The sequence below is a fragment of the Scyliorhinus canicula genome, chromosome 27 (assembly GCF_902713615.1).
Source record: "Scyliorhinus canicula chromosome 27, sScyCan1.1, whole genome shotgun sequence".
Taxonomy (NCBI): domain Eukaryota; kingdom Metazoa; phylum Chordata; class Chondrichthyes; order Carcharhiniformes; family Scyliorhinidae; genus Scyliorhinus; species Scyliorhinus canicula.
In genome coordinates, this window is record NC_052172.1 from 16,825,016 (window position 1) to 16,848,641 (window position 23,626).

General features: G+C 50.3%; 1 protein-coding gene across 3 annotated transcripts in view; it reads left to right on the forward strand.

The window, feature by feature from the left end:
* Nucleotides 1-23,626, forward strand: part of eml2 (EMAP like 2) — a 118,927-nt gene that overhangs the window by 42,792 nt on the left and 52,509 nt on the right. For 2 of the 3 annotated variants that reach the window (XM_038785919.1, XM_038785921.1), the window contains exons 3-4: nt 2,043-2,172; nt 23,338-23,366. In XM_038785919.1, the coding sequence (XP_038641847.1) occupies nt 2,043-2,172; nt 23,338-23,366 (159 nt within the window). Of the gene's footprint in view, nt 1-2,042; nt 2,173-12,130; nt 12,323-23,337; nt 23,367-23,626 lie in introns of those variants that run through there. The other variant, XM_038785922.1, reaches the window with a different exon arrangement.

Genomic DNA, 23,626 nt, shown 5'->3' on the forward strand with positions numbered 1-23,626 from the left:
AGCTTTGACCAAAGATACTCCAGACGTTGAAGTAAGTTCAATGTGATTTATTGAACCATTAGCACAGTTCTCTATGAGTTCGACTCTCCTGCTAATCTTGCTATAGTAACTCAGTCTAACTAAGCAGTCAGCTCTAAGCCACGTGGTGGGTGTGATGCTTCTGATCTGCCCCTGTCCTACTCTCTAAGTGTCGCCTGTGGAAAGAGACAGAGCATGTGTGCCCTGTCCTTATATATGGGTTATGTAATGCCCCCTTGTGGTAGTGTCACCTCTGGGTGTTCTGACTGCCCATTGGTCGTGTCCTATTCTATGTGTTCATTAGCTGTATGTCTGCATGTCATGACGTCTCTGGTGCTCCCTCTAGTGGTTACTTAGTCGTAGTGTATTCACATTAACCCCTTGTGTATTTACTGTGATGCATATCACCACAATCTGCACATCTTTTTGGGTTGTGGGGGTGAGACCCACGCAAACACGGGGAGAATGTGCAAACTCCACACGGACAGTGACCCGGGGCCGGGAACGAACCCGTGTCCTCGGCGTTCCCGGAGGCAGCAGTGCTAACCCACTGCGCCGTGGCCACGCCACCTTCATTTTAAAAAATTAAATATCGTAGGCAAGTGATTAATTGCTGGCACAGCATTCAAATGTAAATACGCCACAGTTTTTGAGAGCTGACTGGAGGCGATTTAATCTAAGAGTCACCACACCTCAGGCGAGGGGGGCGAGGTTGAGAGGGCGGGGCCTTTGTCACGAACCGCAGCCGGTACGGGGAATTGAACCTCCACATCACAAACCTGCCGTGCAGCCAAATGAGTTAGCCGACCTCCGCTAATCCTACAGGAGAACACGTCTATCTGAAACATTGTAACGTGTGTTATGAAATCGGCACTATCATCTGCTTCTGAGAATCAGCAAATAGGATGCAGAACAAATAAACCACAAGACAGCCATGGCGCCCAACTTTACAAAACTCATCAACTGTACGCAAATGATTGAGAAATTAATTAACTCAACTTGGCAGCATATGATTGATGGATCGCAATGCAAAATGCAGAGTGTAAGAGACCTTTTATTTTTATTCTGTTATCTAAGGAGACCTGCATTTTGCAACGCCTGGTGATTATTTGTATATTTAAATGTCCGTAGTTATCATAGAATCGCGACAGTGCAGAAGGAGGCTCAGCCAGTCTGCAATGACCCTCTGAAAGTGCGTCCTACCTACGCCCACTCCCGCACCCCACCCATGTGACTCCGTAACCCCAGCTACCCATTGAGGCAATTCAGCACGCCCAATCCAGTTAACCTGCACATCTTTGGACACCAAGGGGCAATTTATCATGGTCAATCCACCTACCCCGCACATCTTTGCAGTGTGGGAGGAAACCGGAGCACCCGGAGTGGGGAGAACGTGCACAGTCGCCCGAGGCCGGAATCGAACCCGGGCCCCTGCCATCATGAGGCAGCAGTGCCAACCATCGTGCCAGCCAAACGCCCCTTTTCCTCATCCTAAACCTGCAATAAATGTTAATTGTGCAATCCTTTTATTCTTTTGCGCTTTATTTTTATTTTGATCATTTTCCATAACTATGGTTACAAATTGCCATCGCTCCCTCTATTCCGAGGGTTGTTGCAATTTGGCACCTGCCGCTCGTGTGATTTTTGAATAAACTCCCAATTATGTACACCAATTGCCTCTCTTATCGTCCAATGTTATTAATCAGGGAATGAGTCCTGTTGTTGCTGCTCGCGGTGACTGGCGCCTTGTCTGCTTGTCTACTGACCCGACGGGGGTTGGGAATGAGGGTTCTGGAATGTTCTCCTGCGTGGCCTCAGCCATCGCTGCCTTGCGTTTTTGCCCAGGCCACTGGCCCCTCCCCCCACCCGGGAGGACCCTCTGTTCCATTGACCGCCCCTTCTGTGGTGCACGGAGACCCGATTGGGGTTGGAGTGAGGGGGTGAGGGTTCCTGGAATCGTTTGTTGATTTTCAATCTGGTTTTTTTTCTCTCTCTCTCTCTCTCACCCTGCCTGCCCTCTGCAGCTCGCCTCTTCATGCAGGCCTTGCCCTCTCGGCCCACCCTCACCAATGGGACTTCAGCACCTTCGAAACGAAGCAACACGGTACCTCAGTCGCCATCGTCACCAAGGAAGGAGCCCTCCTCTGCGAAAAGGTAGGAACAGGCGTCACGTTCTGTGCAGGAATTATTCTATCTGCTTCCCTGTGATTCAGTGGGCCAAACCATCCGGCCCACAGTGAGGGAGATTCTGTGGGTGATTGTCTCTACGGCTAACATCAATCATGCTGATGGATCTAACACGTTCCCCCTTTCATGGCAACCCAGGCCCAGTGAAAGACGTTGCAGAGAGGATTAAAGACTTGCGCTTATGTAGCACTTTTCATGAGGACTGGACGTCTCAAAGCATTTTACAGGCAGTTTTGAGCCGGAATTTCCCGGTCATTTGCTGGCGTCCGCTGGTTTCCCAGTGACGGGGGGGGGGTAGTTTCAATCGGAATTCCCGGGAACAGACAACCCTGCCACTAGTGAACAGCGTGCCGCCTCCCGCTGCCGAGCAGCACGCGGCTGGGTGGCCGGAGAAGCCAGACCCTGAAGTGTAGTCGCTTTCGTAACGTCGGAAATGCAGCAGTTGATTTACGCACAGCAAGATCCCACAAACGGCAGCGCGATAACGACCAGATAATCCGTTCTTTTGTGATGTCAGTTGAGGGGTAAATATTGGCCGGGTCGCCGGGGAGAATTCACTTCCTCTTTTTCGGAATAGTGCCGCGGGACGTCTTACGGCCACCCGAGCCGCCGACAGGGGCCCTAGTTTAATGCCTCATCCAAACAGCGCGGCCCTTCCTCGGCACCGCAGTGGAGGCAAGCCTTACTTTTGGGTTCAGTTCCCGGCGTGGGACTGGAACCCAGTGTTATGGGTCAGGGTTTAGAGAACCCCAAAGTGTATCATAGAGTTCACCTGACCCACAACTTTTACTAGATTGTGGTATGGGGAGCACACGGCCCACTCTACAGGTGTGGTACAGCAGAAATAGAAAAGTATTTTTTAAAGCAAAACAATGTTTATTCTATGAACTCAAGTCAAGTTTTTTAAAACATATAGTAAACATCTTAGCAACCATCAATTCAAATACAACCCCCAAAGAATACAACACTAAGTAACCCTTACTTTCCTTTTAACATTCATAAGACATTTAAAAAAACCTTTTAACAGAAGCACATCAGGTTTAAATTCACTACTGAGAACAGTTATCATTCTGAATTCACCAAGATAGTCTTTACATGGCAGAGAGAACAACAGTACACGTTCTGTGGCTGGCTTCAGCTCCAACACTGAAAACGAAACCAAAAAGATACAGACACACCCAAGATTTTCTCAAAGCGAAACTAAAAAGCAGAGCCTGAGCTCAGTTCCTCCCGCACTCTGACATCACTGCAGTAACATGAGCAGCCAAACATTTCTTAAAGCGACATTCTCATGACACCCGGCACCTCGGTACTCGAGAGGTGAGGTTGCACCCTACCGAGCAAAGACTGACACGTAAGGACAGCCGGAGCCAGCCTTCTGTTGGCCCCGTTGGTTCCGACTCGACTAGCTTGGCCAACTGTGATTCCCAGAGGTCCCATCATGCGACCCCCCCCCCCCCAAATGCTCCAACGCTCCAGCCGTTAGGCGACCAACTCGTCCGTCCTGGTGATGTCCCGGCCTTCCTACTCCAATCGGAAAGCAACAAGACTCATTACCCAATCTAAATGAAATGAAAATCGCTCATTGTCACAAGTAGGCTTCAAATGAAGTTACTGTGAAAAGCCCCTAGTCGCCACATTCCGACGCCTGTTCGGGGAGGCTGGTACGGGAATTGAACCCGCGCTGCTGGCCTGCCCGGGTCTGCTATAAAAGCCAGCGATTTAGCCCAGTGAGCTAAACCAGCCCCCTGTACAGCTGGTGTTTAATAATAAAGATTATTATTATTATTTCTGTTTATCCAGGCCCAGGAAGCCGGGACCCCCAAGGTGTTGAAGAAGCCCTCGACCTTGCGATGGGGGAGCAGTCGAGCTGGTATTTGGGAAGGTTGGGAGAAAATAGCCAGGGCGGCATTCTTTGTGTCCCTGTACTGAGGCTTTTACAAGTGATTTCAAGGCTATGTTCTCATCCTGAGTGCTCACTTAGATAACTGCTTTGCAATTATTAATCTCCGCTATTGCTTCCCTGATATGTTGAGTGTGTCAGTTGACTTCCCCCTGGGACGCTCTGAGTCTACAGCCTCAGCAGAGATGAAGAGAGTCTGTAGCACAACCATGTGAAGCAAAACCGGATACTTATAATAATCTTCATAATAATCTTTAGAATAATCTTTAGAATAATCTTTAGAATAATCTTTATTAGTGTCACAAGTAGGCTTACATTAACACTGCAGTGAAGTTAGTGTGAAAAGCCCCTAGTCGCCACATTCCGGCGCCTGTTCGGGTACACGGAGGGAGAATTCAGAATGTCCAATTCACCTAACAAGCACGTCTTTCGGGGCATGTGGGAGGAAACCGGAGCACCCGGGGAAACCCACGCAGACACGGGGAGAACGTGCAGACTCCACACAGACAGTCACCCAAGCCGGGAATCGAACCTGGGACCCTGGAGCTGTGAAGCGACAGTGCTAACCCCACCTAACCTTTTGGACACTAACGGGCAATTTATCACGGCCAATCCACCTAACCCGCACATCTTTGGACTTGTGGGAGGAAACCGGAGCACCCGGAGGAAACCCACGCACACACGGGGAGAAACGTGCGGACTCCGCGCAGACAGTGACCCAAGCCGGGAATCGAACCCGGCACCCTGGCGCTGTGAAGCAACAGCGCTAACCAGTGCAGAATTCAGCGTCGCCAATGCACCGGATCGTTTCCAGTCACGTTCATCTCTGCAAATTCCATTCCGCTTGCAGATGTTCGCAGGATGCAGCGAGTTGCAGATTCGGAAAAACCGATACGGCGCTGAGGTGGTTCAAGATGCACAGGGCAAGCGAGTTGGCATTGCTGTGTAAACCGACCGCTCTGTTTAAATGTAACCCGTCCTCCCTTCGAATTGACGAGAGTGCGCAGCGTGAAACTTCCTGCAGATATTGACGCAGTGGGGAGATGTTGCTGCCGCTTTCTGAACCCAAGTTGACGCTCGACCAAACACTGACGTTTTATACAACCGTGTAATCTGTCCCAGTCCTGTTCCTCAGCGCCCGGTTCTCTGGTGTATTAGGTCGCCCCCCCCCCCCCGTGTCTCGCTCACACTTTATCTTTCTGAGCTTGGATACAGGCGCAGGGCTTCTGGGTTACGGGGACCGAGTGGGGGTGTGGGCTTGGGTGGGGTGCTCTTTCCAAGGGCCGGTGCAGACTCGATGGGCCGAATGGCCTCCTTCTGCACTGTCAATTCTATGTCTCTGTCAGCGCTGGGACAGCAATGCAGCTGGTGAAATTTGTCACTTCTCATCACACTGGCTGCGGGGGCAGTATGACTCGATACTTGGCAAAGTCGATCGGTACGACAATCACCACCCATTGGACTGCTGGTAGGAAATGTTTGCTGCTACCTGTTGCCTGACAACTGAATAACCAGCTAAATAACTAACTAGCTAAATAACTAACTAATTAGCTACATAAATAACTATCCACATAAATAACCAGCTAAATAATTAACTAACTAGCTAAATAACTAACCAGATACATAATTAACTAAATAGCTAAATAACTAACCTAGCCACCTAAATAACTAACTACCAGCTAAATAATTAACTAACTAGCTAAATAACTAATTAACCTGCTAAATAATGAACTAGCTAAATAACTAACTAGCTACATAAATAACTAACTAACCAACTAAATATCTAAGTTATCAGCAAAATAATTAACTAACTAGTTAAATAACTAACTAACCAGCTAGATAACTAACTAACCTGTATAAATTAACAAACTAGCTAAATAATTAACAAACTATCTAAATAATGAACGAACCAGCTAAATAATTAACTAACTAGCGAAATAACGAACTAACCAGCTAAATAACTAACTAACGAGCGACATGACCTAAACTTAATTACCAATGCCTTATGCCTCACGGGGGAGCGTGGAGGGGGAGGGGTGGAGGGGATTGGGAGAGGAAGGGGGTGCAGGGGAGGGGAGTGGGAGAGCGTTGGAGGGGGATTGGGAGGGGATAGGGGTGCAGGGGAGGGAGAGTGAGGGAGGGAAGGGGGTGGGAAGGAAGAAGGAGACGGAGGTAGGGGCGAGAGAGAGAGAGGGGGGGTCGGGTGGAGGGGGAGCAAGGGAGGGTTAGGTAGCGAAGGGCTTACTTGTCAGTAGGGTACAGACATTGGTCATCATTGAATCTCGACAGTTCAGAAGGAGGCCATTTGGCCCATCAAGTCTGCACCGACTCTCCGAAAGAACACCCTACCTAGGCCCCCATCCCCGTAACCCCACCTTTTTTTTTTTTAAATTTAGATTACCCAATTATTTTTCCCAATTAGGGGGCAATTTAGCATGGCCAATCCACCTACTCTGCACATTTTTGGGTTGTGGGGGCGAAACCCACGCAGACACGGGGAGAATGTGCAAACTCCACACGGACAGTGACCCAGAGCCGGGATTGAACCTGGGACCTCAGCGGCGTGAGGCGGTTGTGCTAACCACTAGGCCACCGTGCTGCCCTCCCGTAACCCCACCTAACCGTTGGTCACTAAGGGACAAATAGAAATGGCCAATCCACCTAACCTAACCTGCACATCTTTGGACTGTGGGAGGAAACTGAAGCACCCGGAGGAAACCCACGCAGACACGGGGGAGAACGTGCAGTCGCCCAAGGCCGGAATCGAACCCGGGCCCCAGGCATCGTGAGGCAGCAGTGCTAACCCCTGTGCCACCGTGCTGCCGCCCCGTTGGATTCTGTGCGAGTGTCGAGTTCATGGACGATCAACTGGCTTGGGATTGACCTTGGCTTGGGAGAATGATCCCAGAACTGCAGAAGGTGGTCTGAGTGGATCCTTTGTGACCAGTTGATGTGTAACTTTAGAAGCTTGGCTATTGTTTCAGTGTCGATCCCAAGGTGATTTCTTTCTGTCAATGCTGCTTTTATTTTCAAAAGCGCACTCACTGCCAAATCCATGAAGCTCTCCCACGAGGCTGGTGAATGCATTTTAGTAAATTATTAACGAAGGGAAGCTTTGGGCTTATCTAGTGCGGCACCCGGTTCCTGCATTTGTAGCTGACCACATGAACAGTTTCGAGCAGGCAAACACAAACCATTGTTCTCTCACGCCAGGATCGGTACCGCTCAACTCAACAGGGATAGAATCGAGGCAAAAATGGAAGATTTATTTTCTCCCAGCTGGACAATGTGCCTCTGCATTGCAACCCAGATCGTAGAGATCATGGAATTCACAGTGCAGAAGGAGGCCATTCAGCCCATCGAGTCTGCACCGGCCCTTGGAAAGAGTACCCTACCTAAACCCACGCCTCCACCCTATCCCCGTAACCCAGCAACTCATGAGGGGGGATAGATAGAGTGGACGTTCAGAGACTATTTCCTCGGGTGGATGTAGCTGTTACAAGGGGCATAACTATAAGGTTCAGGGTGGGAGATATAGGCGGGATGTCCGAGGTAGGTTCTTTACTCAGAGAATGGTTAGGGTGTGGAATGGACTGCCTGCTGTGATAGTGGAGTCGGACACTTTAGGAACTTTCAAGCGGTTATTGGATAGGCGCATGGAGCACACCAGAATGACAGAGAGTGGGATAGCTTGATCTTGGTTTCGGACAAGGCTCGGCACAACATCGAGGGCCGAAGGGCCTGTTCTGTGCTGTACTGTTCTATGTTCCACCTAACCTTTTTGGACACCAAGGGCAATTTATTACGGCCAATCCACCTAACCCGCACATCTTTGGACTGTGGGAGGAACCCGGAGCACCTGGAGGAAACCCACGCAGACACGGGGAGAACGTGCAGACTCCGCACAGACAGTGACCCAAGCCGGGAATCAAACCCGGGTCCCTGGAGCTGTGAAGCAACTGTGCTAACCACTGTGTTACCGTGACGCCCGTAACAATGGTGAATCAATGGGGGTTGACCCGAGCCGGGAATCAAACCCGGGTCCCTGGCGCTGTGAAGCAACAGTGCAGTCTCTGGCGCGGGACTTGAACCCTTCTGACTCAGTGGAGCCTGAGCGGGGAGCAGCCAATCCGGTGCCTGAATGTCCAGGTCAATGGTAGCCCTGTGAGTGAGGTGGCTATCAAATTCCAGAGTCTCACCTTCAATACGTATGGGAGATAGAACATGTGACTGACCAGCTGTGAGTGGGTATACATGGGCGGCACGGTGGCGTAATGGTCAGCACCTCTGCCTCACAGCGCGAGGGACCCGGGTTCAATTCCAGCCTCGGGTGACTGGCTGTGTGGAGTTGGCACGTTCTCCCCGACAGTTAAGTTCGAGCACCAGAATCCATAAAATGTCGACTGGGGACACGAACACAGACACAGGTTCGAAATTACCACCAGTGTGCAAAAACTGGGCAAAGGTGCAAAATGCAGGAATTGTGGTCAAACGGGGCACATTGAACGTGCGTGCTGGGGGACAGAAACAACGGGGTGAATTCTCCGTCTCCCTAGCCGGGTGTTTCTTGGCGGCTAGCTAGCGGCGGGTTCATCCGTTCCCTCCCAATGCCCAATGTGACATCCCATTGTCGGCAATCCCATGATGCCTTGGGTGCGCTGCCTGTGGATCGGAGAATCCCGCCGGCAGAGAATTCACCCCAACAAGAACTAAACAAAAAAGCAAGAACCAAGTGAATCAAATGGAAAACCGATCAGGGGGGGGGGGGGGAAAGATCCACCTGATACAAAAATGGCGGAGAAATGGCCAGAGTCGCAGACGGATGACGGACTGTCGTTGACCGTACTGGCTGTTGCGAGCGCACCGAGCCGTTACTGGGTCACTGGACGGACAACCGGTGAAACTGGAGGTGGGCGCTGGAGCAGCCGTATCATTGGTGCTACAAACGATGACATATCGCCTGACAACCATCACAGGTAACACTTAAAACCGATACCAGAGAAGTAGTTCCGTTGAGTGTCTGTATCGACGTGCAGATAGACCGCAGACTTTTTTTTTTAATATAATTTTTATTGGAATTTTTTACAGAAAATATAAAACGTAACGACAAACAATAAAATGCAACAAAATAACCCATAATAACTGGAACACCCCCAGACCGTATCGATGCATGTATCCCGTCCCCCACCCCCCCAACCCCAATGAACAACAGAAGAACTTAAAAATAAATTTAAATTAAATAAACAAACATAGTCATCCCCCCCCCCCCCCCCACACACACCTTTTCCCCCCCCCCCCCCCCGGGTTGCTGCTGCTACTGTCCCCGTACCCTATCGTTGAGCCAGAAAGTCGAGAAAAGGCTGCCACCGCCTAAAGAACCCTTGTACCGACCCTCTCAGGGCGAATTTGATCTTCTCGAGCTTAATGAAACCCGCCATGTCATTGATCCAGGTCTCCACGCTTGGGAGCCTCGCGTCCTTCCATTGGATAGACCGCAGGCTTGACCCTGCACATTGGTAAAGGTAACCATCCAGTCCAAATGGGGACAACCTGGCTGGAGAGAATCCAGCTAAACTAGGCCGAGGTGTCCGACCTCCGAAGCAGATCCACTGAAGGTTTTCAAATTTGTCTTTAACGGAGAGCGCTGGGAAGCATGAAAGAGATCTCAGTCAAACCGACGATTCAGGACAGAAGCCAAGCAAGATGCTTAAAGGTTAGGTCAGTGCTGTCTGCAATTTAGGACTGAGTTTAGGAGGAGCTTCTTCAACCAGAGGGTTGTGAATCTATGGAATTCCCTGCCCAGTGAAGCAGTTGAGGCTCCTTCAATAAATGTTTTCAAGATAAAGATAGATAGTTAGGCAGCACGGTGGCCGAAGTCCCAGCTTCGATCCCGGCTCTGGGTCACTGTCCGTGTGTGAAGTTTGCACATTCTCCCCGTGTCTGCGTGGGTTTCGCCCCCACAACCCAAAGATGTGCAGGGTAGGTGGATTGGCCACCCTAAATTGCCCCTTCATTGGAAAAAATTAATTCGGTACTCTAAATTTATAAAATAAAAAGATAGATAATTTTTTGAAGAAAGGGTTATGGGCGGGAAAGTGGAGCTGAGTCCATTAAAGATCAGCCGTGATCTCATTGAATGGCGGAGAGGGCTCGAAGGGCCAGATGGCCGACTCCTGCTCCTAGTTCTTATGGCCTAAGGTCGAGGTGGATTACAGAGGCTGGTCAAGACGGGGGTCCTCAAACCACTAATGTAAGTAATTGGGCCACGGCGATAGCACCCGTGATGAAGAAGGATGGTTCGGTACGCATATGTGGCTATCAATCCAGTACTGTGTGTGCAGAACAGCACCCTCTGCCTTGAATTGATGATTTATTTGCTGGAGGCCAGCATTTCAGTAAAGTTGACCTGAGTCAAGCTTATATCCAGATAAACGTGAATCCAGATTCACAACCAGATTTGACAATCGTGACACACCGACGGCTAGGATGATGCCCAAATGAAACCAAAAACACCAGAGTTTGCAGTCAACACAAAATCACAGACGCCTGACACAGAACTCGATGTCCTCTGAAAGATCTAGGGCGCGATTCTCCGACCCCCGCGCCGGGTGGGAGAATCGCGGGAGTGCCGGGCGATTCCCGCCACGCCGCCCTGGCACCCGCACTGATTCTCCCACCCCCCCCCCCCCCAAAACGGCGCGTCACGTTTTGCGACAGGCCGCTCGGAGAATTGCCGCTCCGGTTGAGCGGCGATTCTCCGGCCCGGATGGGCCGAGCGGCCTGCCTAATCCGACCGGTTCACGCCGGCGCCAACCACACCTGGTCGCTGCCGGCGTGAACAGCGCGCGAACGCTCTGTGGGGCCTGTGGGGGGGCGGAGGGAGGATCGAGCACCAGGGGGGTGCTCAGGAGGGGTCTGGCCCGCGATCGGTGCCCACCGATCGTCGGGCCGGCGTCTCTAAAAGACGCACTCTTTTCCCTCCGCCGCCCCGCAGGATCAATCCTCCGTGTCTTGCAGGGCGGCGGAGGGGAGGACGGCAACCTGCACATGCGCAGGTGATGTCATTTAGGCGCCGCCGGCCGCGTCATTCAGGCTGTGCCGCTTTGACGCGGGCGTCAAGGCCCGGCGCGCGAGATTGCCCGTCGCCGCTCCTAGCCCCCTGGGGGTGGGAGAATAGGGGGCGAGGAGCGGCCTCCGACGCCGGAGTGAAACACTCCGGGTTTCACTCCGGCTTTGGCACTTTGTCTCCCTTTGGGAGAATCGCGCCCCTAATTTATTGTCTGTCATGTTTATTAATTGTTCATACTGTAAACTGTGATTAATGTTATATTGTGTTTCATTGTAGAAACCTATAATGTAAAGGGGGAGGAGGGGGAAGTGCTGTATATTCATGTTTGTTCCTAGTTGGTTGCTTTAAGGGTCCAATCACGTGACGTATTGATGACGTTGCCGAGGACCCCGGGTTCGATCCCGGCTCTGGGTCACTGTCTGTGAGGAGTTTGCACATTCTCCCCGTCTCTGCTTGGGTCTCACCCCCACAACCCAAAAAGATGTGCTGGGTAGGTGGATTGACCAGGCTAAATTGCCCCTTAATTGGAAAAAAATAATTGGGAACTTTAAATATATAAAAAAAAACAAGTATTGATGACATCGTCGGCCATTTACGTGGGCAAACGGGCAGTAACCTGTAGAGTAAACACCTTTCCAATAAAGCTCTTGTTTGTTTTTACTGCCATGGTCTGCAAGCCTATCTTTTAAAAGTACCACTCCGGCCAGCTCAGGGTGATCAAATTTTCTCCGGAGTCGCTGGCAGTCTGAGGGTTAACGGGGAGGACAACTTGCAAACAAAATTCTAAAGATCACCTCAGGAAGATGCTTTGAAAGTTTAGAAGCAACATGTCCTGTTTGGGGCGTGATTACACTATCACCTCCAGGCACTCGTTAAATACTTGTGGTTCCGGCACTATCAGGTGATGTTGGGAAATCCATTTAATGCAATTGGCAGTCACCCAATAGGAAGTGGCATCTCATTGGCCCAGGAGGCTGTGCTGCTTGTGCAAGTTGATTGATCTGGCTCCCTGGATATAACAGCCTGACTGTTGACCAGTGAAACAGACTGCAGCTGTTGTCCTGAGAACTGCCAGAGTTACTGAAAACCTTGACCGTCCCTCCTCGCCCCCCCACTACCATCGAGATGAGGAAAGCAGCCATGAAGTAGGTTCCTTGTGTCCCCAAGCTTGTTCGCTGTTCAACCTTAGTGCAGTAAAAGTTTTTGAAGACAGCAGGATGTGGCTGCTAACCGCTGTGTCTCTGTGCGTGTACAACTGTGTTTAACTTGGGTGGTGTATTTTTATGCTCCAATTTTATGACTTTGTCTCCAGATTCAGTTTGTACAAACCAGTGTCAAACAAGTATACAAGGGAGGTCTGTCTTTACCTGACGGGTTGAAGGCTGGTTTGCATTTCACTTGCCGAATGTATTCCCAGCATTTTCTTCTTCCTTGATACAACTCGGTCTGTATCTAGATCAAAAGCTGTGACGTTTTGAGTTAATCTGTTCTTTAATCCCACTCCAGCTTGTCTCTGTATTTTGACAGACGACTGTATCCAGATGGAAGTTTGAGAGTAAATCTGTAATGTTTTAATGTGGCTTGCTTTCCCAAATTAATCTTTTAATATTTTTTTTTGTGCGATGTTAATGGTCCTATTTTGTGTGCAGGATGTAGAATGACTTACTTCCAGACTCTCAAAGTCCAGCCTCCCGTGCCAGCTTTAGCCATCAAACTATTTTTATAATCGAAGTTATCTGAGAAACCTGAATGCAATGGATGATGGGCGTGTTTCTCTGGTCACCCTCTCCGTGTGTTTCTTGTTGGTTCGCGAGGGGCGTAGGATTCTAACCTACTGCCGCTTGTCAATGGGATCTCCTGTTGAAACCACCCTGCACCACTGCGAAACCCTCTGGTGGGGGTGCATTCCCAGTGGGAATATTGAATCCTGACAACTGGAGAATTCTGACCATTATCTGTTGAGGCTAAATGTTGAGGCAAATATTATTGATCTGTATGGGGGGGGATGTGCTGGGTCCTTTCTCTAGCCCGTCTACTATATCTCCTGATTGTAGTTTTTAGTTCCTTCATCTGCTTCAGGAGTACCTTTTGCTCCAAGCGCAGGTGAGAAGTTGGGAATTTTCTGACGAGTAACTCACCACCTGACTCTCCCAAAACCTGTCCACCATCTACAAGACACAAGTCAGGAGTGCGATGGACTCTCCACTTGCCTGGGTGAGCGCAGCTCCAACAACACTCAAGAAGCTCAACACCATCCAGGACAAAGCAGCCCTGCTTGATTGCTCCCCTTCCACAAACATTTACCACCGCTGCACAGTGGCAGCCGTGTGTACCATCTACAAGATGCACTGCAGTAACTTACCAAGGCTCCTTCGACCGCACTGCCCAAATCCACGACCTCTACCACCTCCGAGGACAAGGGCAACGGATACATGGGGACCCCCACCGCCTGCACGCTCCCCTCCAAGCCCCACATACCCTGACTCAGAAATATATCGGCCGTTCCTTCACTGTCGCTGGGTCAAAATCCAGGAACTCTCTCCCTAACAGCACAGTGGATGTACCTGCACCACAGGGACTGTAGCGGTTCAAGAAGGCGGCTCACTCACCACCTTCTCAAGGGGCAATAAATCTTCGCTTTGCTGGTAATGCTCCATTGCATGAACAAATTTAAGAAATTTACTGTTTGTTTGTGTGATGCAAGCTTTGTCGTCTGCCTGTACGCTAACTCACGCCAAGTCTTGTTCCCTCTCTTCCCTCATTCCCAGTTGGACTGTGCCTCCATTTATAAAAAAAAAAAAAATCACCCTTGTTTTCATGTCCTTCCCCCTCTCGAGCTTTGTAATCTCCTCCTGCTCTGCAAAGTGGCTCCTCTAATTCTGTCTTTGGCTTCCCTAACATTTCAAAGCCACTTCCTTCTCCTTTTTAAGATTCCACTCTTTTTTTTTCAGTCAAGAATGGGAGTGGCTTGTTAAGCTGCATTTTAAGATGACATATTTTAACAGCCAACCACATTGCCGTGGGGTCTAGAGTCACGAGTAGGCCAGACCGGGTAAGGACGGCAGATTTCCTTCCCTCAAGGGGACATTAGTGACCCAGATTGAGGAGGGGGGTTTACAACAATGGTTTCAATGTCATCATTAGACTTCGTTCCAGATTCTTTTCCCGAGGTTCAAATTCCATCATCTGTTGTGGGATTCGTGCCCAGGACGTTTCCCTGGGTCTCTGGATGATAGTCCAGTCACAATACCACGTCTCGCTGCCGGTGGGACCTTCTTGTACCGCCGACGTCCACGGCGTTTTGTGTGGCTCGTGAATCCGCCATTGGCGGGGGTTGGCATTTGCCGGGACTGGCAGATCCCGCTGGGAGGAATTGTTGGAAAATCCAGGCCTTTGGTCACCTGCCCGAATATCTCCTTCTGTGGCCTGATCGCCTCCCTGTGAAGCATTATGGGATATTTTACTGTTATAAAGATGTTATATAAATGCAAGTTTCTTTTTAAAAAAAAAATAGAAACATACACAGAAAATAGAAGCAGGAGGAGGCCATTCGGCTCCGCCATTCATTGTGATCATGGCTGATCATCAAGTTCAACACCCTGTTGGGTTGGCCATGCTAAATTGCCCGTAGTGTCCTAATAAAAGTAAGGTTAAGGGGGGGGGGGGTTACGGGTATAGGGTGGATACGTGGGTTTGAGTAGGGTGATCATGGCTCGGCACAACATTGAGGGCCGAAGGGCCTGTTCTGTGCTGTACTGTTCTATGTTCTATCCCACCTTCCCCTGTATCCCTTAATCCCTTTTGCCACAGGAGCTAGATCGAATTCCTTCTTGAAATTACACAACGTTTTGGCCTCAACTACTTCCTGTGGTAACGAATTCCACAGATTCACCACTCTCTGGGTGAAGACATTTCTCCTCGCCTCAGTCCTAAAAGATTTACTATTATCCTCAAACTATGACCCCCGGTCTGGACTCTTGTATTCCCCCCCCCCCCCCCCCCCCCCCCCTCCCATCATCGAAAATATTCTTTCTGAATCTACCCTGTCTAACCCTGTTAGAATTTTGTAAGTTTCTGTGAGATCCCCTCTCACTCTTCTAAACTCCAATGAATATAATCCTAACCGATTTAGTCTCTCCTTTGTACGACAGTCCCACCATCCCAGGAATCAGCCTGGTAAACCTTCGCTGCTCTCCCTCCGTAGCAACAACATCCTTCCTCAGATACGGACACCAAAACTGCCCACAATACTCCAGGTGTGGCCTCACCAATGCCCTATACAATTGCAGTAAAACATCCCTATTCCTATTCTCAAATCCTCTCGCAATGAAGGCCAACATACCATTTGCCTTCTTTACCGCCTGCTGTACCTGCGCGCTTACTTTCAGCGACTGATGCACGAGGACACCAAGGTCTCGCTGAGTGTCCGCCTCTCTCAATTTACACCCATTCGAATAATAATCTGCCTTCCTATTTTTGCTCCTGAAGTGGATAACCTCAGATTTATCCACATTATACTGCATCTGCCGTGCACGTGCCCACTCACCCAGCCTGTCCAAATCCCACTGAAGCATCTCTGCATCCTCCTCACAGCTCACCCTCCCACCCAACTTTGCATCATCTGCAAATTTGGAGATAATACATTTAGTTTCCTCGTCCAAATCATTGATATATACTGTGAACTGTTCTGTTCAGAGAGAGGGCACAGATTTGTATTTTTAATAAGCCAAAAAGCAAAGCTTTTTCGGGCAATGGTTGGTTACGGTCTGGAATGTGCTTCCCGAGTGTGGTGGAGGCAGGTTCAATGGAAGCATTCCAGAGGGATTGAGCCTGTTCTCCGAAAAGGGAATGTGCTAGGCTCCGGGGAGAGGCTGGGGGAGTGGCACTGGATGAACCCATGCAGACACGATGGGCCGAATGGCCTCCTTCTGCGCTGTAAACCTTTCAGCAAAATGTGAGCCACACCACCTTTCAAAAAATCTCCCCACAGCCACTTAACGTGCCAAACGTGACTTCAGCCTTGTGCAATGAAAGGAGTTTAAAAAAATATTACCAAATCCTCCTCCTCACTTCCCCCAAAAATATGAAACTATTTCTCAATTGATAATGACCAGATTTGTTTTTAAGTTTTAAATTGGGTCTGGAACAGTGGTTAGCACTGCTGCCTCGCAGCGCCACGGATCCGGGTTCGATTCCAACCTCGGGTGACTGTCTGTCTGTGCGGAGTCTGCATGTTCTCCCCGTGTGTGCGTGGGTTTCCTCCGGGTGCTCCGGTTTCCTCCCACAGTCCAAAGACATGCAGGTTAGGTGGATTGGCCGTGCTAAATTGCCCTTAGTGTTCAAAGGTTTAATAATAATCTTTATTGTCACAAGTCGGCTCACATTAACACTGCAATGAAGTTACTGTGAAAATCCCCTCGTCGCCACATTCCAGCGCCTATTCGGCTACACACTTCACCTAACAAGCACGTCTTTCTGGACTTAGGAAACCGGAGCACCCGGAGGAAACCCACGCAGACACGGGGAGAACGTGCAGACTCCGCACAGACAGTGACCGAATCCGGGAATCGAACCCGGGACCCTGGTGCTGTGAAGCCATAGTGCTAACCACGGTGCTACTGTGCTGCCCACGGTTAGGTAGGGTTATGGGGATAGGGTGGAGGATTGGGCCTAGGTGGGGTGTTCTTTCGGAGGGTCGGTGCTGACTCGATGGGCCGAATGGCCTCCTTTTGCACTGTCGGGATTCTTCACTGTAGGGATTCTCTGTTCTAAATGATTCTGAGAAACGTGGAGCGGGTTGTGTGTATACAAACCGTCCCAAACTGCTTAGACTGACAAAAAGCAGCAGGAGGGTTACAGATGTGACTCGAGTTTGATCCTGGACTCTGCTGCCCATGTCATCCTCCCTTCATCCAACACTATTCCTGTGCTCGCTGACCTACCGTGGCTCCCAGTTAAGGAGCCGTTCTCCCCTTATTTAAAATTCTCATCCTTTCTTTCAAATTGCTCCATGTTCTCACCCCCCTCCCTGCTTTACTAACCTGCAGAGAACCACAATCCTCGTGAGATCTCTGCGCTTGCGCTAATATTGACCTCTGGAGCATCCTTGATTCTAATTGCTTCATGCCTCGTAGCGTCGTGACCCTGGAATTCCAAATACCTTTTTAAGACGCTCCTTTTAAAACTTGACCGAGCTTCTCACCCATTTTCCCTAACATCGCTTTGTGTGCCTTGGGATTTTCGTTCACTAAAATGCTTCTCCAGTCCACCTTGGGAATGATTTATTGCATTTGGAATGTTTTTGATAGCGGGAGGGAAGATTTCAAGAGCTTAAGGGGGCAAAGTTGCTGAAGGTATTGCCATTAATAATGGAAGCGAAGAGCTGCGCTTTGAATTTGGGTTGAATTGGGTCTGACGCCTGTGGTGGTATGGATATGAGCACTGCCATTGGTGCAGACCACTGGCTTCCCATTGGCTCTGGCTGGTCATGTGCCTCTAGTCCGATTGGTTGGGACTAGTCATGTGACTGCTCTCCAATTGGTCGAGAGGCAAGTAGGCCCCGCCTCCGAGGCGGGGTATAAGTACCCAGAGTTCCTGGCGGTCGGCCATTCTCTGTAGTCGACCACCGGGCTAACAACTAGCAGATTAAAGTCACTATTCGGATCCTAAATGTGTCTCGAGTCGAATTGATGGTACATCAACACCTCTGCACGATAATGCCAATACAGTGTTGCCACTGAAATGCAGTTCTGCAGTGGTAAAAGTACAACGGGTTAGGTGCACGGTGGTGATTTTGCTGAGGTGGTCTCTCCGGCATCCCGGGAATTAATACCCCTAAAGCCCGGCACTGGGAAGAAGAGGGCCTTCTCTCCGTGCCCTTCTGTGGGGAGCGATGAGGGAGCAGCGATCTGAGTGAAGTTGATGAGCACATCCACTGTGAGACTTGCGCTGTGGAAAATCAGGCAACAAGTCAAGAAAGAGACGTGCGTTTTATAGAGTAGTCTTCATGACCATCAGACATCTTAAAGTGCAGCCACTCTGCTAAATGTAAGGAAATTGGAAGCCAATTTTTGCACAGTAAGCTCCCACAAATAACAATGATCTCTGTCTGGCGCCTTGTGGAAAGTCGACAGGTGCGATTTTAACGAGAGAAGAACCCGTTTTGAACACGTTTAGTGGAGTGTTTCTCGGTGCCTGAAGGGGTCGAGTGACCCTGGGGTCGAGTGACCCTGCTGTCAAACGGGACTGCTTTTCTCGCTCCTCGCGCGAGGAAGGCCCAGGCAAGGCCACACTTCATTTCCCGCACTGACGGGCTCAGGGCTGGCGTTAGTGCTAAACAGCGCCACAGAGAGGTCTCCGAGGTGGGGGTGGTAAATATAGACCTACTTGGGTGAAGCTAATTGCTCACAAATATGGAAACCTGGATCCCGCCCAGACAGGATCCAGATCTCATTTGATTTCGCACGGAGTCCCTAGCATCGCGCGAGAGGCCTCTCGTGAGATTTAACAGCCTCGTCGCTTCCTGGATCTGGGGCGCGATTCTCCGACCCCCACGCCGGGTGGGAGAATCGCAGAAGTGCCGGGCGATTCACGCCCCCCCCCCAAAAAACGGCGTGTCGCGTTTTGCGACAGGCCTCTCGGAGGGAGGATCGAGCACCAGGGGGGTGCTCAGGTGGGGTCTGGCCCGCGATCGGTGCCCACCGATCGTCGGGCCGGCGTCTCTGAAAGACGCACTCTTTTCCCTCCGCTGCTCCGCAAGATCAATGCTCCATGTCTTGTGGGACGGCGGAGGGGAGTATGGCAACCTGCACATGCGCGGGTGACGTCATTTAGGCGCCGCCGGCCGCGTCATTCAGGCTGTGCCGCTTTGACGCGAGCGTCAAGGCCCGGCGCGCGAGATTGACGCGCCGCCACTCCTAGCCCCCTGGGGGTGGGAGAATAGGGGGCGTGGAGCGGCCTCCGACGCCGGAGTGAAACACTCCAGTTTTCACTCCGGCTTTGGCACTTTATCTCCCTCTGGGAGAATCGCGCCTCTGGTGTGACGAGGAGGCCGTTCAAATGAGGCCCAACACCTTCAACCGCGCGGCACTCCCTCAGTACGGCATTGGGGACGCCAGATGAGTTTTGCACTCCAGCCTGAGATTGCTCGTGTGGGTCCGACACCCAATGTAAAAGTGGCTGCAGCAATTTTTCAAACCAGTACTTTGTCCAAATGTGTGTAGATTAATTTGGAAACATTGGAAGAGGAATCGGCCATCCTCCTCCTCCCCGGCCTAGCGTGTCGGTCAGCTAGATTTTCGACTGACTTGATTCGCTCCCTTGATCCAGTGAACCCTTCATGCCCTGGTTTAGCTCACTGCACTAAATCGCTGGCTTTTAAAGCAGGCCAGCAGCACAGTTCGATTCCCATTCCAGCCTCCCCGGACAGGCGCCGGAATGTGGCGACTAGGGGCTTTTCACAGTAACTTCATTGAAGCCTACTTTGGACAATAAGCGATTTTCATTTCATTTCATTTCCTAACAAACAAACAAAAAACTATCGTGCTCCATTTTGATATAGTTGAGGAACCTTCAGCCTTTGCTCCCCCACAACCCTGCATTATCTTTTTTTTTTAAATTTAGATTGCCCAATTATTTTTTCCAATTTAGCGTGGCCAATCCACCTACTCTGCACATTTTTGGGTTGTGGGGGCGAGACCCACGAAGACACTGGGAGAATGTGCAAACTCCACACGGACAGTGACCCAGAGCCGGGATCGAACCTGGGACCTCAGCGCCGTGAGGCGGTTGTGCTAACCACTAGGCCACCGTGCTGCCCTAACCCTGCATTATCAAAAAAACTTTTATAATTTTGTTTCTAGCACTACTTTGAAAGCTGCAGTCTTGCCCTCCCTCTTCAAATATGTAAACATTGAGGCCTTTAGTTAGAAAACAAAGTTACCAGCCACTCGCCCTGCGCAACTGGTAATTACCAGAGTACAGAGAGTTACTGCCTCCAGGCAGGGGTGAGGTTTTAATTATCCAGGCTTCACTTTACTTCAAAACCAGAACCACGGGGGAAAGAAACATCTGACTCCCGTTCCTTAAAAATAAATGTCGGTGGGTAAATTGGGGGCCTGTATTGTGGGAGATAAATCGGCAGCAACTACATCATAAATATTTCAGCATCTGCTCTCATTACCAGCATAAAAGATTTACGAGGCTGGTTCCAGGAATGGGAATGGGCTGGGGGAATTTGGGGCTGATCTCCTTGGAGCAGAGAGGATTTGAGGGGGGGTGGGGTGGAGAGGCCCGGACACAGTAGACGGGTTCCCATTGGGGGAACCTGTGGACATCGATATTTGAGGCGATTGATAAAAAAGGTGGCGTGAGGCAAACTTTTTTTTTGTCTTTTTTGCGCAGCGTGTATTTGGGATCTGGAATTTGGGAAGCTTTTACAGTCGAAGACATGGCAACCCAGGGCGGATTGGAATGGCAACCAAGGGCGGATTGGAATGCAGAGTTCCAACTATTTCCAGTGACTATCCTATGCTCCAACACGGTAGCCCAGTAGGTGAGCACTGTTGCTTCACAGCTCCAGGGTCGCGGGTTCGATTCCCGGTCACTGTCTGTGCGGAGTCTGCACGTTTTCCCCGTGTCTGCGTGGATTTCCTCCGGGTGCTCCGGTTTCCTCCCACAGTCCAAAGATGTGCAGGTTAGGTGGATTGGCCGTGATAAATTGCCCCTTAGTGTCCAGAAAGGTTGGGTGGGGTTACTGGGATAGGGTGGAGATGTGGGCTTTAGTAGGGTGCTTTTTCCAAGGGCCGGTACAGACTCGATGGGCCAAATGGCCTCCTTCTGCACTGTAAATTCTGGGGTCACTGGGTTACAGAGATAGGGTGGAAGTGTAGGCTTGGGTAGGGTGCTCTTTGTAAGGGCCGGTACGGACTCGATGGGCCGAATGGCCTCCTTCTGCACTAAATTCTATGATTTTAAAAGAAAAATGAACACATCAACTTCTCAATCTCTTAATCACTCTTCTTCATTAGCTGTCCCGATAGGAACTAAATTTTTTAAAGTTGAAATTTCCCTCCTTTTTTTTTGTGTTTTGTTTTAGAACATAGAACATAGAACGATACAGCGCAGTACAGGCCCTTCGGCCCTCGATGTTGCACCGACATGGAAAAAAAAACTAAAGGCCATCTAACCTACACTATGCCCTTATCATCCATATGCTTATCCAATAAATGTTTAAATGCCCTCAATGTTGGCGAGTTCACTACTGTTGCAGGTAGGGCATTCCACGGCCTCACCACTCTTTGCGTAAAAAACCCACCTCTGACCTCTGTCCTATATCTATTACCCCTCAATTTAAGGCTATGTCCCCTCGTGCTAGCCACCTCCATCCGCGGGAGAAGGCTCTCGCTGTCCACCCTATCTAACCCTCTGATCATTTTGTATGCCTCTATTAAGTCACCTCTTAACCTTCTTCTCTCTAACGAAAACAACCTCAAGTCCATCAGCCTTTCCTCATAAGATTTTCCCTCCATACCAGGCAACATCCTGGTAAATCTCCTCTGCACCCGTTCCAAAGCTTCCACGTCCTTCCTATAATGAGGCGACCAGAACTGTACGCAATACTCCAAATGCGGCCGTACCAGAGTTTGGTACAGCTGCATCATGACCTCATGGCTCCGGAACTCAATCCCTCTACCAATAAAGGCCAACACACCATAGGCCTTCTTCACAACCCTATCAACCTGGGTGGCAACTTTCAGGGATCTATGTACATGGACACCGAGATCCCTCTGCTCATCCACACTACCAAGAATTTTACCATTAGCCAAATATTCCGCATTCCTGTTATATTGTTTTGTTTTGTTTTGTTTTTTTGTTTTGGTCTTGTGAGGCTAGCCTTTGATCCCGCGAGCAAAGTTGGGTGAGCGGTGGTCGGGAAACCCGGGAATAGCCCTCTGCTCCCTGATTATTAATACCTGCAGGGGAGCCCGGGAAGGTTACACAAACGGAAGGTTTATTCTTGGCACGCCAAAGGTAAATGACGCAGCCGGGACTACCGATCGTGCCGGTCCTGATCCGGGCCGACTTTCAGGCACCAGATCCGTGACCCCAGCTGCGGAGCCTCCACCCCTCCATTGGTTGGGGGGGGGGTGGGGGGGAGCTCTATTCCACAAGCCCCACGGGGAGATCAATTGGGTCATCCCCCTGGGTCTTGTGAGGGTTATTACATCCCCCATGGAAATGATGGCCAGTAGGCCCTTGATGTCCGGCAGGGCCTTGTCTTGTTGGTAAGGTGACTCTCCGGACAGTGCAGCTCTCCCTCCGTACTGCACTGCGAGTGCCATTCTGGGTCCTGCGCTCCATCTCTGGAGTGGGATTCGAACCCACGGTCTTCTGACTCCGTAGCGCGGGCCGAGGCAGAGCCAACAGCTGAGGCCTCCACGAGCACGCACTGTGATGAACCATCAATCGAACGCGAGACGAGTTGCTGTACAAACGTTAGGCTTTAATAAGCTAGAAGAAAGCCCTGCGGTCGACTACAGTAAATGGACGACCGCCGGGCGTTCTGGGTATTTATACCTCGCTCTGGAGGCGGGGTTAACTCAGCCTCCTGACCAATCGGGGAGCCGTCACATGACTGGTCTCAACCAATCGGTCGAGAGGCACATGACCGACCAGGGCCAATGGTAAGCCAGTGTTCTGCACCAATGGCAGGCAGCTATGCAAATCATATCACCACACACTGCAAGTTCAGGCCTGGGTTGTTTTGGGGGGGGGTTTTCGAGTTGGGAGGAAACCCAGGCAGACACGGGGAGAAAGTGCAACCTCCGCACAAGACGAGTGACCCAGACCGGGAATCGAACCTCTGACCCAGGCGCTGTGACGCAGCGGGTGCCAACCACGAAAATATACAGCTGGATGCCATCCTGACAAAAAAGCGAGGTAGCGATAGATGTGATCAGAATCTGACTCCATGCACATGCGAGATTTTAAATATTTGCCGACACAAGTTGGACAAAAAATAGTTTTGCAAATCCTTCAGGATTTCCTGTTGGAGTGATCCACATCAAAGGGATTGACTGTACTGTATTGAAATTCGATGTATTTCTTTGAGCTGGGCGTTGTCCTCTAATTATCATTTTCTATTCTCTCCCTGTTTTAGTAAACAGAAGGATGCTATCTTCAATGCAGGTAGGTGTTGGCTCTGTACCTTCTCATTGGCTCCTTGTGAATGCCGGGGTGGGGGGGGGGGGGCAGTGGATTGAGAATAGTCCTCGGCAGAGGTAGGCACTGCTGAGCTGGGCCGATTGTTTAATCTATTCGCCCAGATTTCTGAATGCAGCAATGTTCAACTCATAACGAGCAGCAATTTGAGATCTGGAGTATGCTACGTGGGCGTAGGAAGGCGAGGAGGCCATTCAGCCCCTCTAGCCTGTGGTGTCATTCAGTTA